At 42.3% G+C, this 13554-nt stretch overlaps 1 protein-coding gene across 8 annotated transcripts in view; it reads left to right on the forward strand.

Annotated features, from left to right (window-relative positions):
• The window catches only part of LOC144494813 (uncharacterized), a 146751-nt gene that overhangs the window by 122593 nt on the left and 10604 nt on the right, over nucleotides 1-13554 (forward strand). For all 8 annotated transcript variants that reach the window (XM_078214186.1, XM_078214188.1, XM_078214192.1 and 5 more), the window contains one exon: nucleotides 4880-4967. In XM_078214186.1, the coding sequence (XP_078070312.1) occupies nucleotides 4880-4967 (88 nt within the window). The remainder of the gene's footprint in view (nucleotides 1-4879; nucleotides 4968-13554) is intronic.

Below are 13554 nucleotides of genomic sequence, written 5' to 3' on the forward strand. Positions count from 1 at the left end.
AGGAACAATGCTTCTGCTGGTACTACATCCACCTGAGGCCTAGGATTGTTGATGGATCCTAGGCCACAGGCTCTCATGACAGGGCACCCAACCCTTCCCAATGCCAGGTCCCTAGATCAGACACAAAGTGCCTTTGAATGAGGGAAGCCCCCCATTGTCCCCCCTCCCTCACCCCCACTGGAGTCTGCAAGCAAGTATAGATTTACTTGTCATGCTCCCTGCATGGCAAACCCACTGCCTGCCACTAGGTTAATGCCATTGGTGGTGGGATGAGGTCCTCATACTTAGAGCCTCAGTTAGCACAGAGCCCTGGGCTTTTCACCATGGACTGACTGGATAACAGTGGGGACCCCACCTGCCTGATTAAATTCTGCACCCAACACCAAACTCACGGCATGGTAGCACAGTGGTTAGCACTGCTGCTTCACAGCTCCAGGGACCTGGGTTCGATTCCCGGCTTGGGTCACTGTCTGTGTGGAGTTTGCACATTCTCCTCGTGTCTGCGTGGGTTTCCTCCGGGTGCTCCGGTTTCCTCCCACAGTCCAAAGATGTGCGGGTTAGGTTGATTGGCCATGCTAAAATTGCCCCTTAGTGTCTTGAGATGCGTAGGTTAGAGGGATTAGCGGGTGGATATGGGGGTAGGGCCTGGGTGGGATTGTGGTCGGTGTAGACTCGATGGGCCGAATGGCCTCTTTCTACACTGTAGGGTTTCTATGATTCTATGGGAAAGGGCATTAAGATTCACACACTGGCCATGATTTTCTCCAATATTGGCAAAGGCTGATGTCTGGTGGGAAAGGTGGCATTGAAGCCACCAATGGCAACTTTCTTTGCTATATAGTCTGAGAAATCATAGAAACCCTACAGTCTGCACCGACCACAATCCCACCCAGGCCCTACCCCCACATATTTACCTGCTATTCCCTCTAACCTATGCATCTCAGGATTCTAAGGGGCAATTTTTAACCTGGCCAATCAACCTAACCTGCACATCTTTGGACTTAGAAATAACTTGAAGTCACAGGTTCCATAGGGCATTGCTGATGGGCAGCCTCTGGTAACTGCTCGCCAGCTGCATGCTTCTGAGACCAGTTCTGACATTACGCTGCTGTGGATGAATTTTTTTGAGCTGAGTTGGGGGGGGGGGGGGGGAGTGATTCCAATGTATGGGCATCATAATTATATGCAAATGTATTGTAATGAGATTCGCACCATTGAACAGAAGAACTAGAAGCAGGTGTAGGGCATCTGGCCCCTCGAGCCTGCTTCACCATTCAATAAGGTCATGGCTGATTTTTCATGGACTCAACTCCACTTACCTGCCTGCTCACCATAACCCATAATTCCTTTACTGTTCAAAGCTTTATCTAACCTTGCCTTAAAAATATTCAATGAGATAGCCTCAGCTGCTTCACTGGGCAGGGAATTCCACAGATTCACAACCTTTGAATGAAGAAGTTCCTCCTCAACCCAGTCCTAAATCATCTCCCTCTTATTTTGAGGCCATGCCCCCTAGTTCTAGTTTCACCTGCCAGTTAAACTAGCTTATACCTTATCTATTCCCTTCATAATCTTTTATGTTTCTATAAGATCTCCCCTCATTCTTCTGAATTCCAATGAGTATAGCCGAAGTCTACTCGGTCTTACCTCATAGCCAACCCTCTCAAATCCAGAATCAACCTAGTGAATCTCCTCTGCACTCCCTCCAGTGCCAGTTTATCCTTTCTCAAGTAAGGAGACCAAAGTACACAGTACTCCAGGTCTGGCCTCACCAGCACCATATACAGCTGCGACATAACCTAGCTGTTTTTAAACTCCATCCCTCTAGCAATGAAGGACAAAATTTAATTTGCCTTCTTAATTACCTGCTGCCCCTGCAAACCAACTTTTTGTGATTCATGCACAATGACACCCAGGTCCCTCTGCACAGCAGCATGCTGCAGTTTTTTATCATTTAAATAATAGTCCATTTTGCTGCTATTCCTACCAAAATGGATGACCTCACATTTACCAACATTGTATTCCATCTGCCAGACCCTCGCCCACTCACTTAGATTATCTATATCCCTTTGCAGACTTTGTGTCCTCCGCACACTTTGCTCTGCCACTCATCTTAGTATTATCTGCAAATTTTGACACACTACACTTGGTCCCCAACTCCAAATCATCTATGTAAATCGTAAACAATTGCGGTCCCAACACTGATCCCTGAGGCACACCACTAACCACTAATCACCAACCAGAAAAACACCATTTACCCCCACTCTTTGCTTTCTGTTAGTTAACGATTCCTCTATCCATACTAATACATTACCTGTAACACCGTGCACCTTTATCTTATGCAGCAGGCTTTGGTGAGGCACCTTGTCAAATGCCTTCTGGAAATGCAGATACACCACATCCACAGGTTCCCCATTACCCACTGCGCACATAATGTTCCCAAAGAATTGAGAACATCCGGAATCATGGCCCATTGCTGAAGGGGGAGGGGATAATCACTTCCTGGTTTGATGTCGTTGTGAAACATGACTTTGGCCTTCATGATATTTTCCATTCCTGCTGCCAAACCCGCCTGACACAAACAGGCGCAGGAATTCCTGGCCATTGAATCTACAGCACAGAAACTGACCACCTGCTCCAACTGGTGTATGTTGCTGTTTGTACTACATATAAGCCTCTTCCCACTCTAATTATGTCTTTCAGTCGTGTCCCTGCATCTTCTCTTCTTTAGTAGAGGGCATGTTTTGAGTTGATAAGTGTTCCTAAAATATTACTATACATTGCTTGTGTCCTAGTATTGACAAAGCCAGTGTTCTGTGAAAGATTTATGCTTCTTAGTTTGTGCAGTTTTGCTTTGATGTGTAAAAGCTATTTCCTGCTCTACAATGTGAGCTCACCTCATTTTGTACTTTATTGAAGGCTCTCTCCTGGTTCATTGGGAAATATTGATAACTGCGGTTCAGTTTGGAAGTTGAGAGTTAGGAGTTACTGCCTGATTTTATTTTTGGTTAACCTCATGGATTGGTGCCAAAATGGAAACAAAATTTACATTCAATCATCAATTTCACTCATTATCCCCTGTCTCAGCCATCTGAAATCTGTCACAGCATAGAGGAAAGTTGTTCAATCACTTGTAATCGCAGCGAGTGAGTGCCAGGTGGAAGCAGCAATTGCTGAAAGCGACATGAATGACTGATCATATCATCCAAGCAGTATAAAACAGTAGCAGCCCCATCATCTATCATTAGCCTTTCTATGAGAAGTAAACAGGACAGTTTGAAAGCCCAATCAAGCAGTGCTGGAGTAAGCCATTGGTTAATCATCCTCTTCCTTCCCGTAAATTAATTTGAAATTCCAGTCAGCAGGATACAATTAGCACCTATTAGTCGGAAATACAGAAATCAGGCCCCTCAATTTCCTCTGCATCTTGAAGTGTGGTCCGCATCTTGTAGTGTGTTGCTGTGATCAAATATACTTTATCAGACCAACTATTGAGATGAGTGGGAGACAGTTTGAAGAACTCATGATTGTGTAATTGCAGCATAACACCAAAGACATAGTTGTCCCATGCTATCTTCCTGCCTGGATTAAAGTTGACAGTATACCAGTATGTTTTATATCTTCAGGACAAAAACAATCATTTTCATCACTTGGGTGATTTCTCCAGCAAACTTCTAAATGTGCAAAAATCAATCTTAGTCACTGCTTTAGGGTCTCCAAGCATGGTTGGTGGGGGAAATTATGCAATCGTTTTCATTCTGGTTAGGAATAATGGTGTCACTATCTTGCTTTCAAACAAGGCATTAAACCAAAGTTGTGTCTGCCTTTCCGGCTGGATGTAGAAGAGCCCTTGGCATTGAGAGGCGTCTCCCTGGTGTCATAGCTTTCATCATTTATCCCTCAACCAGTACCCTAAAAAAATAGATTATCTGGCCATATTTTCATTGCTGCTGTGGGAGTTTGCTATGTGAATATTGGCTATCATTACAACAGTATCATTACAACCTAAAAAAGAGAGTGAATGGTTAGAAATAATCCTATTACTTCGAACCCACAATCTTCTGTCCCAGAACTTTGTGGACTAAGTTCTACTCTGTTGAAAAACGAGCAGATTATTTGACTGATAGGTCAGTGCAGCACTGGAGGGAGAGCTACCGTTTGAGGTAATGTGTCTGAGATTAGACATTAAATGAATGCAAATTGTGAGGATTTTCAAAACACACTTGACTACATTACTTAACAGTAGTTAACTGTAAAGCACTTTAAAACACCCTCATATCATGATGGGTGTTATATAACTGAACATGATTTTTACTTAAAGGCAGATGTCAGAGTAAACTTTACTAATCTGAGTTCCTGATAAAGAGCTTAGCCTACACAAGCAGATGTTGGCTTTTCGGATATGGAGATCAAAAGCCACTGAGGAACTATAAATGGCAGATCTCAATACCATCCCTGTCCGAGTTACCACCATATTCCCCAGAGAATATAATCTGTTCAAAATGGATTTTGCTGTACATGCTGCTGAAATAAAGTTGTAAAATTCTGATTAGATGTATTCTGGGAAGTTTCATCACATGACTCACCTCAATGCTCCTGTCATTGGTCACTGAGCAAGTCAATGGTGCAATGCTTTCCCCTATCAATTGGGAAGCAAACAAACTTTGAATAATTCTTGATTCTTAAAGTCAAACTTTATTTCCCCATTTCCAATTTTTTTTTTTAAATGCCTGAATGATTTTTCTCCTGCATAGGATTAATTTTGAATTCCTGGAGACTCCCAGACAATCTAAAAAAGGGTTGCTGACTTTATGCTGAAAATTAAGTTAAATTGTACAAAACTGGTGAAATATAAAATATTTATAATTTTATTTTGCAGAAATGCTGGTCAAGAAAAACTTCTGTGCTGTTTTGGAAATGGATCTAGAAACTGCATTGGTATTGATCTGAACAACGTGATATTGAAGGTATTCAAAATTACATTAAACTGCAGAGAGGGACTAACACACATGAACCTTCCTGCATTACATAGTCCCATCATCTGCTGCTGAGTATTATTATTTCTAAGTGTTTTTTATAAATTTCTTAAGTTTTGGCTGCGTGAGAGTCAGTGGGATGTGGATTCACGTCCATTTGAGGAAATGATCACACAATCTAGGTTGCCATCTCAGTCCTGTTGTGTGAGGGCACTTCATTATTCATGCTGAAATCCCTAAAAGGAGGCCTGCACCCTCAAATAATCTTACCCAAAAAAGTGATGTCAGGCTATTCCTGAGAGTTATGAGTTACTGATTTTATTTTTGGTTAACCTCGAATTGGTGCCAAAATGGAAAGAAAATTTACATTCAATCATCAATTTCACTCATTATCCCCTGTCTCAACCATCTGAACTGCAGTTATACACAGCAGAGCGCCCCACATAATATGTTTGTTTGCTTTCATAATAGAAGTCAATGTACATGAAAGTAATTTGAGATGTTTTTGAGTGATTTGATGAACACCATTATTGGTTTGATATTAGGATCATTGAGGTTTGCCAAAAATAAAATGATCGCATTTACTATTATAGCGAAGTGCAAATCAGGATTATTTTAAATATGGTCTCGTGCTCCTATGTATTCCTGGTCTCTGGATCCCTCACCTGATCACTTTGCATAATCTCTTACCTTGGTTCATTTTCTTTTGGATCTTTGTCACTGATATATGAGGATCTCTCTTTCAAATTGTCCTCCTTTTTCTCCCCATAATCCATTATTCAGCACATTTCTCTCCCTGATGTCATACCCTACTTTTTGTCACTCTTATGCTCTCTCCTTTGTCATTCTCTCCCTGCATTCTGATCTCAGTTTTTGCTGATCGATCTCTTCTCATTGTTGTCTTCCCTTCGGATCCTTTCCTGAGACTCTTTTACTGTTCCTTTTCCTTAAACTAATTTTTTGCTGCTCTCTCACTTAGTCTAGATGCCCTCATTTGTGTGGGCTCCAGGTCTCAGATGGGAAAGTAGTAATGAGGATATTAATATAAATCTCACTGGGTAAAATTTAAATTGACAATGTGTTAGGAAAGACTTGGGTAGGCGGGAACGAAAACAGAAAATGCTGGATATACTCAGCAGATCTGGCAACATCTATGGGGAGAGAAACTGTCCTGAAGAAAAGACCTTGATCTGAAATGCTAATTCTGTTCCTCTCTCCACAGATGTTGCCAGATCTGAATATCTCCGGCATTTCCTGTTTTTATTCAGATTTTCAGCATTCCCAGTATTTTGCTTTTTTAGTTAGCTCTGCCAACTCCTAAGAGAATGGGTCACAAGGCTTGTATAGAAAAGTAGAGGGGCCAAGAATTAGAAGCCAGAGTTTGGATGAGGACAGAGGTAGAACAACTGGAGCAGTGGGTGGACTATAATTTTAAATGTCTGGGTCAAAGTCAGAGAAACGAAGAGTTTGGGATCACACTACATATCTACTGAAACAACAATATTGGTGCCAATACTACAAAAGACATATTTCAAAACATGTATTACAATGCACTCAGTTTCTTCTTCAATGTGAAGCCCATTTTGAAACTAACGAAAGACTCAAAAGACAATAGTCCTTCTCAAAGGTAATCTCAGAATTTCAACCAAGAGATTCATGTTTATAAACCATATTTGACTTTGAAGATAAAATCACAAACAAGGTCAATAAATGAAGATTACAATCTGGATGAATGGAAAAGAAAGAATTGCATTTGTCACCTTTCATGACCTTAGGACATTCCAAAGTGCCTTACAACCAATTGAATTCTTTGAAGTTAAGTCACTGTCATAACGTAGAGAAGGGAGCAGTGAATTTGTGCACAGCAAGCTCCCATAAACAGCAGTGTAATGATGACCAGGTATTGTGATGCTGATTGAGGGATAAACACTGGCTTGAACATGGAGGATAACTCCCCTACTTTTCCTCAGAATAATCTCAAGGGATATCTGCCTGAGGAGTTTAATATCTCATTCAAAAGATAGCAGAACACCAGCTCACTACCGCACAAGAGCATTGGCCTTGAAGTCATAACCTTCTGGCTCAGAGACGAGAGTACTTCCAATTAAACCATGGCTGACAACAATAAAGTTGCTTCACCTATACCAGCAACAGTATAATTTTGTGAAGTTACACAAGTTTCACAAAAACTCGTACACAGCCAACAAAAGAATACTTAAATTAAGCAGTAACAATAACGATTTACTTTGGAACAGATAAAGGAATTGGTATGAAGTATCTAAGTTAAACCCAGATCAGAGGGAAACGTAATGCTGTTCCAGGCAACTAATGACACTGCTGTCATTTTAAAATTAAAAGGCTGGTGGCTATTTTATTTAATAATTTACACAAGGCCAGCTGGACAAACATTCTGTTTTTGTAAAAATGCCTTTAGATTTGCTCATCATTGAGGATTTAGTTCAAACTGCTACAGAAGAATTTGGATTATAATTTTACTTGCAATATTTTGTGAAATTAAATGATAAAACAATGACGATTGCTTATATACCCTACCCAAATATATTACTTTATTCTATATCAAAACCTGAATTGACTCTGTTACTTCTGGAGCCCCTCTGAAGTCCTCTTGTATTTCTGCAAACCTTCCAATTTTATGTAGTGTCTTCCTGGTGCCTGTGAAGATTTTTCTGACATGCTGCCGGGATAGGCAACATGGCTTTGTCAGAGGGAGGTCATGTCTAACAAAATTTGATAGAATATTTTGAAAATGGCATCAGGTTTGTAGATAAGGGAAGTGCAGTTGGTGTAGTTTATATGGATTTTCGCAAAGCCTTTGATAAGTTCTAACATGGGAAACTGATTGAGAATGTTGAAGCACATGAAATTCAGGGAAATTTGGTGAGATGGATCTGAAACTGACTTAGTAATAGAACACAAAAGGTGATGGTAGAAGGCTGTTTGAGTGACTGGAGACCAGTATCCAGTGGCATACTACAAGGTTCAGTGCTGGGTCCCTTTATATAATATATATATATAAAATGATATAGATGACAATATGGGGAGGAATGATAAGCAACTTTGCAGATGACACCGAGATTGGTAGACTGGTTGATAGTGAAGGAGGTCATAGGTTACACGATTATATAGATGGGTTGGTCAGACAGGCAGAGCAGTGGCAGATGTTATTTAACTCTGATAAGTGAGAGGTGATGCACTTTGGAAGTAACAAGGCATGGGAGTAGTTAATGAATGACATGACACTAGGAAGCTCAGAGGAACAAATAGCTTTAGGGTACTTATTCACAGATCCCTGAAGGCAGCCGAGCAGGTAATTAGAGTTGTTAAGAAGGTATATGGGACACTTGCTTTTATCAGTTGTGGCATAGAGTAAGAGCAAGGAGGTTTTGTTGGAGCTGTACAGATGTTGGTTAGACCACAGATGGAGTAGTGTGTGCAGTTCTGGTCACCTCACTATAGGAAGGATGTGACTGCACTAGAGGGGATACAGAGGAGATTCACCAGGATGTTGCCTGGGATGGAGCATTTGAGCTAGAAGGAGATATTGGCTTGGATTGTTTTCTTTACAGCAGAGAAGGCTGAGAGGGGACATGATTGAGGTGTATAAGATTGAGGGGTATGGACACGGTAAATAAGAAGCAGTTGCTCCCCTCGGTTCAGGGGTCAATCACAAGGGGGCATAGTTGAGTGAGGGGCAGGGGATCTGAAAAAACAAAATCAGAGGATGGGGAGAATCTGGAATGCACTGCCTGAGAAGATAGTGGAGGCCAGAAACCTTACAAGCTTTAAAAAAAATTTGGATGTGCACTTGAAATATCATAGCATTCACAGATATGGGACAAGTGTTTGACTTTAGTAGTAGCTATAGTCACAGCACACTGGATGGGCTGAAGGACCTTTTCTGCCCTGTTTGACTCTATAGGGACGATTTTACCATCGCGTTGTGTCCATTTTTGGGCAGTGGACAGTACCAGATTGGCAGTGCCACCTTGGCACTTGGGCAGTGCCCACCAGGCAGTGCCAGGGGTGGGGCTAATGGGGGAAGGGGCCAGTGGGGAGGACTAAAGAGGGGATGTTGGGGGGAGGGAGCCCGCTGCCATTTTGCAGCGATCGGTGGATGGAGGGAGGGAGAGGGGGTTTGCAATTGCACCGGGGGCGGGGGGGGGGGGGGGGGCGGGGGGATGTGGAGGGGAGCTGCTTCAGGCTGCCTGCACTACCAGGGGCCTGACAGCTTTCTCTTCATCTGTCAGACCCCTGCAACTGCTAATGTGCATGTGCAGCATCAGAGGCCTGCACATTCGCACTACCTCCCTCTGCAGGCTTTTGGGCGCATTAAGCCCCGCCCACAGGCTTCTGCAGCGAGCAACAGGCTTGCTCAGAATTTTGCAGGCAGTGCGCGTATGGGGGGCCTAAAAAAACACTCAAAAGAAGGATCTGAAATTCTCCCAGTTTCAAGTCCGCCCAGCACTTCGACAAAAAAATGGTAAAATACCACCCTATGACTCTATTGCCATGTCAGTCAGCACTGAAGCTTATTCCCTCAACACACGTGGCAGTCTCAATCCAAGGGTGATATTTTATGGAGGTGACGGGGGTCTCAGAGCCTTACATTGCCTCTTTTTGGCAATACTTGCCAAATTAACTGCCACTCGGGCATTATGCACAAATCACTGGAACTGACAAGCTGTCAAAGAAATATCAAGGAAATGTCACAGCTATCAAGGAAGTGCCCAAGACTACCACATAAGTTGACATGCAAGGGGTGGAGGCAGATGGGTTGGCATGCAGGGTCATGGCGATGGCTAGAAGGCTAGGTTGGCATGAAGGGACATGGGGATGAGTGGAGGAGCACGAGTTCGTATATGTTGGCATGAGTAGGGCATAGGGTCTGTGTGTTGAGAGGTGAGGGATGAGGGCTGGAGAGATTTTTTGTTTTAATCTTTTATTTATTTAAACAGTGTTGGTGCTTGGAGGAAAGCCTTCCATCCAGCCCACTTCTGCACCCAGCAGCCTCCACACATGTCCCAGGATCATCTGCCCCGACTCCTATTACAGCCTGCCCCCCTCCATGACCAAAAATCCAACCTGCAGATGCACATTTTTAAAGGTTGGGATCATCGAGCCAGGAAATCCCCCTGGACTGCACGCCCAATCCGGGGACAAAAACAGGGCCCTAATCTAGTCTTTATTTTCTTTAAAAACTGATGTTTAAAATACTTCTCTTCTTTTACACCAACTACTCCCCTGATCCTGCTATTAATTTTAAATATTTTAACCATGTTAAGGAAGGTAACTGATAATTGGCTCCAAAGGTCAAGAATTCTGAAGATTGATGCGCTCATTTTAACAATATGACCAAGTCAATTTCCAACACTGCTTTTCAGCTTGAGCTGAGTTATGTCATCCTGCAGGATCTTAAATCACTCCTGGACACGCTAATTTGTTGGAACTCCATTGTTAGAAACGACAGTTTTCAGACAGTAATGTACAATAGCCATGTCCTAATCCAGATATCCTGACAGCAAAAATGTAGAAATATCACATTTCTCCTTCACTGATCCGTTACAATATTCCATTCCACGTTTTCCACAACAAATGTTCCTTGATAACTTGGATGTTAAAGACACATTCAGTAATTCTTTATCATAATTATAGTTACTGCTTTGTAACTATATTCCTTGAGGTGCTGTTAAAACTGGAACAAACATTCATAATTTTAGGATTTGCTAAAATAAAATTCAAGTCATTTTTATTCTTCACTATAAGTTAAAGAACATATAAAAGAAATAGGCCATTCAATGCCTCGAGTCTATCCTTCATTTATTTAGACCCTGGCTGGCCTGTACCTCAACTCTGTTAACCCACTTTTGTAGCAATTTTTTAAAAAAGTTTAGTTTATGTATTAGTGTCACAAGTAGACTTACTTTAACACTGCAATTAAATTACTGTGAAAATCCCCTAGTCACCATACTCCGGCACCTGTTCGGGTACATTGAAGGAGAATTTAGCGTGGCCAATGCATTTTGCCAGCATGTTTTTCGGACTGTGGAAGGAAACCAGAGCACCCAGAGGGCCAGAGGATCCTCAGATCCTGACAAAATTCAATTTCAGACCTGAAAATTTCATAGACCCAGCATCCACTGTCTCTTCATAGAACCATTTATTGGGGGCTGAGTTCCAGTTTCCAGCTCTTGACAAACCATTGCTTTCTGATTTCACTCCTAAATGGCCTAGCTCTAATTTTAAGTTATATTCCTGTTCGGAATTCTCCACCAGAGGAAATAATTTATCTGTATCTAATCCATCAAATTCCTTAATCCTTTGACATATTGGGCGGGATTTTACAGCCTTGCTCGGGCGAGACCAGAAATTTCCGCCGAGGTCAACGGAGATTTCCGTTGTCAGACCCTCACCCATTCCGATTCTGTGGCGGGCAAGGTGGTAGAGTTCCGGCCATTGTCTCAAATTCCCCAAAGTCAAGAGAGATTGTGGTGCAAAAAAAGGAAAACTCAAGTGGTTTTCACTCCTAGATTAGGGGAGCTTTTTATGCTAGGGGCTAACATATGGAGTGACGGACAGAAATTGTGATGCAAGTTGAATACGTAATTTTTAAAAGAGAAATAGATAAATATTTGATAAACCAAATGTAAAAGAGGAAAGGGAGAGGGCAGGTGAATAGGGCTAAGAGGATAGCTCTAAACCTTCTTCAATGCTGTTAGAATGGTCAGAATTTTCCGGCCATTCACACTGGTGGGATCTTCTGGTTCTGTCGATGGCGCACCCCTGCCTTGGGTTTCCCAGCAGTGAGAGGTGCATTCAATGGGAAACCCCATTGACAACCGAGGGACCAGAAGATCCCGCCACCGGCCAACGGCAGGCTGCCTCCACTGCCGCGAGACATATAGTGGGTTGTACAGTAAATCCCATCCAAAATGAATAATTCTATCATGTGTGTATAAATGTATATATTGCACAAACGCATACTTGTGGATCCCCCATGCCATTGCTTGTATTTAATAGAATTATAAAATCCCTACTGTGCAGAAAGAGGCCATTTGGCCCATCGAGTCTGCGCTGACTACAATCCCACCCAGGCCCTATTCCCGTAACCCTACACATTTACCCTGCTAATTCCACTGCCACTAGGGTTAACTTAGCATGACCAATCAACCTAACGCACACATCTTTGGACTATAGGAGGAAATCCACGCAGACACTGGGAGACTGTGCAAACTCCATACAGACAGTGACCCGAGGCCGGAATTGAACCTGGGTCCCTGGGGCTATGAGGCAGCAGTGCTAACCACTGTGCCACCCTGAATAGGATGAAATACAGGCCTGGATTATCCTATTTAAAGGTTAACTGATATTGGAGAAGGAAGTTTATAGATTGACAGATGCTCGTAAAATTTTAGCTGTCCATCAGAAGAAACCAGAACGATGTACCTGTCTTATGTTTTTGCAAATAGCTTTGACAATTGGAAATGTGACCTCTAAAGCTAATAGGCACAGATTAGACACAAGACATTTATATAAGATGTAAGAAGAAAAGAAAATAATGCATAAAGGCATAGGCAACAGTAAAAAGAGTAAAAATGTTTTGGGAGTGCTCATTGATTGGATTTTGAAAACATGTAATCTGTGTAGGAGTCATCAAGACTGAGTGGGGCTAATTTTGACCTTGGTAGGGTAAAATGAGTGAGTGAATTGGCATCCTAACTTATTAATGGTGAACAAACCATCACAATTTTAAGATGCCAACTTCATTTCCCTCAGGGCAGCGAGCTTTGGCACCAATAGGAATTCTGATGTAGCTTCCTGGGTCTAGGCCTACCAACCATGGATTGCTAGCAAGCTAGGTGCAGGGGGTGGGGAGGTTACAATCATGAAGGATGGGTGATTCTAGTGCAGCTGCAACCCACAATATTTTTGTTTGACATGGAGGATTAATCCTGCCCCTTCTCTTTATCTTGCCCCAAAACAACAAAAACTCCAAACGTACTTTGACTGGGCCTCACTTGCTTCATCGCCCATGGAACAAGTTAGCGTGTACAACACCCTGACCAGTAATGACCTAAACTGGTGATCAAGATTCTAGGTCCCGGATTTGTATATTAAAAGAGACCCACTGCTTCTTTCAATTAGTTGCCAGCCTCATCATTAGTGTTAATAGTGTGGTAAGGCCAATGACCCTATTTTGAGGTCATTACCATGCTGTTAATACCTGGCAGTAGAAATGAAAGCTTATAGAAACAGGCCGAGAATGGAAAGGAGCAGTAAAGTCGCCATAGGCACACAGAAGTAGACTTTACCACCTGAATGGGGATGTATTGAGTAAAACTGTTCGGAGAGGACTCAGCACCAGTAATAGAACACACCTTAATTTCCTATTTTTGGTTTAATGGACAGAAAATTGGCATTGCTTCAGGAGCAGGCCTTCAATTCTCCTCACTAGAGTCTCCGTTTTGCATTCTGCCAAATGACATTTAGTATCTAGGTAATAAAGACTGTAATCTAGCCCAATGTCTTTGAACAGTGCCACGTGAGGTCCACCGACATA

The sequence above is a fragment of the Mustelus asterias genome, chromosome 6 (genome assembly GCF_964213995.1).
Source record: "Mustelus asterias chromosome 6, sMusAst1.hap1.1, whole genome shotgun sequence".
Lineage (NCBI taxonomy): Eukaryota > Metazoa > Chordata > Chondrichthyes > Carcharhiniformes > Triakidae > Mustelus > Mustelus asterias.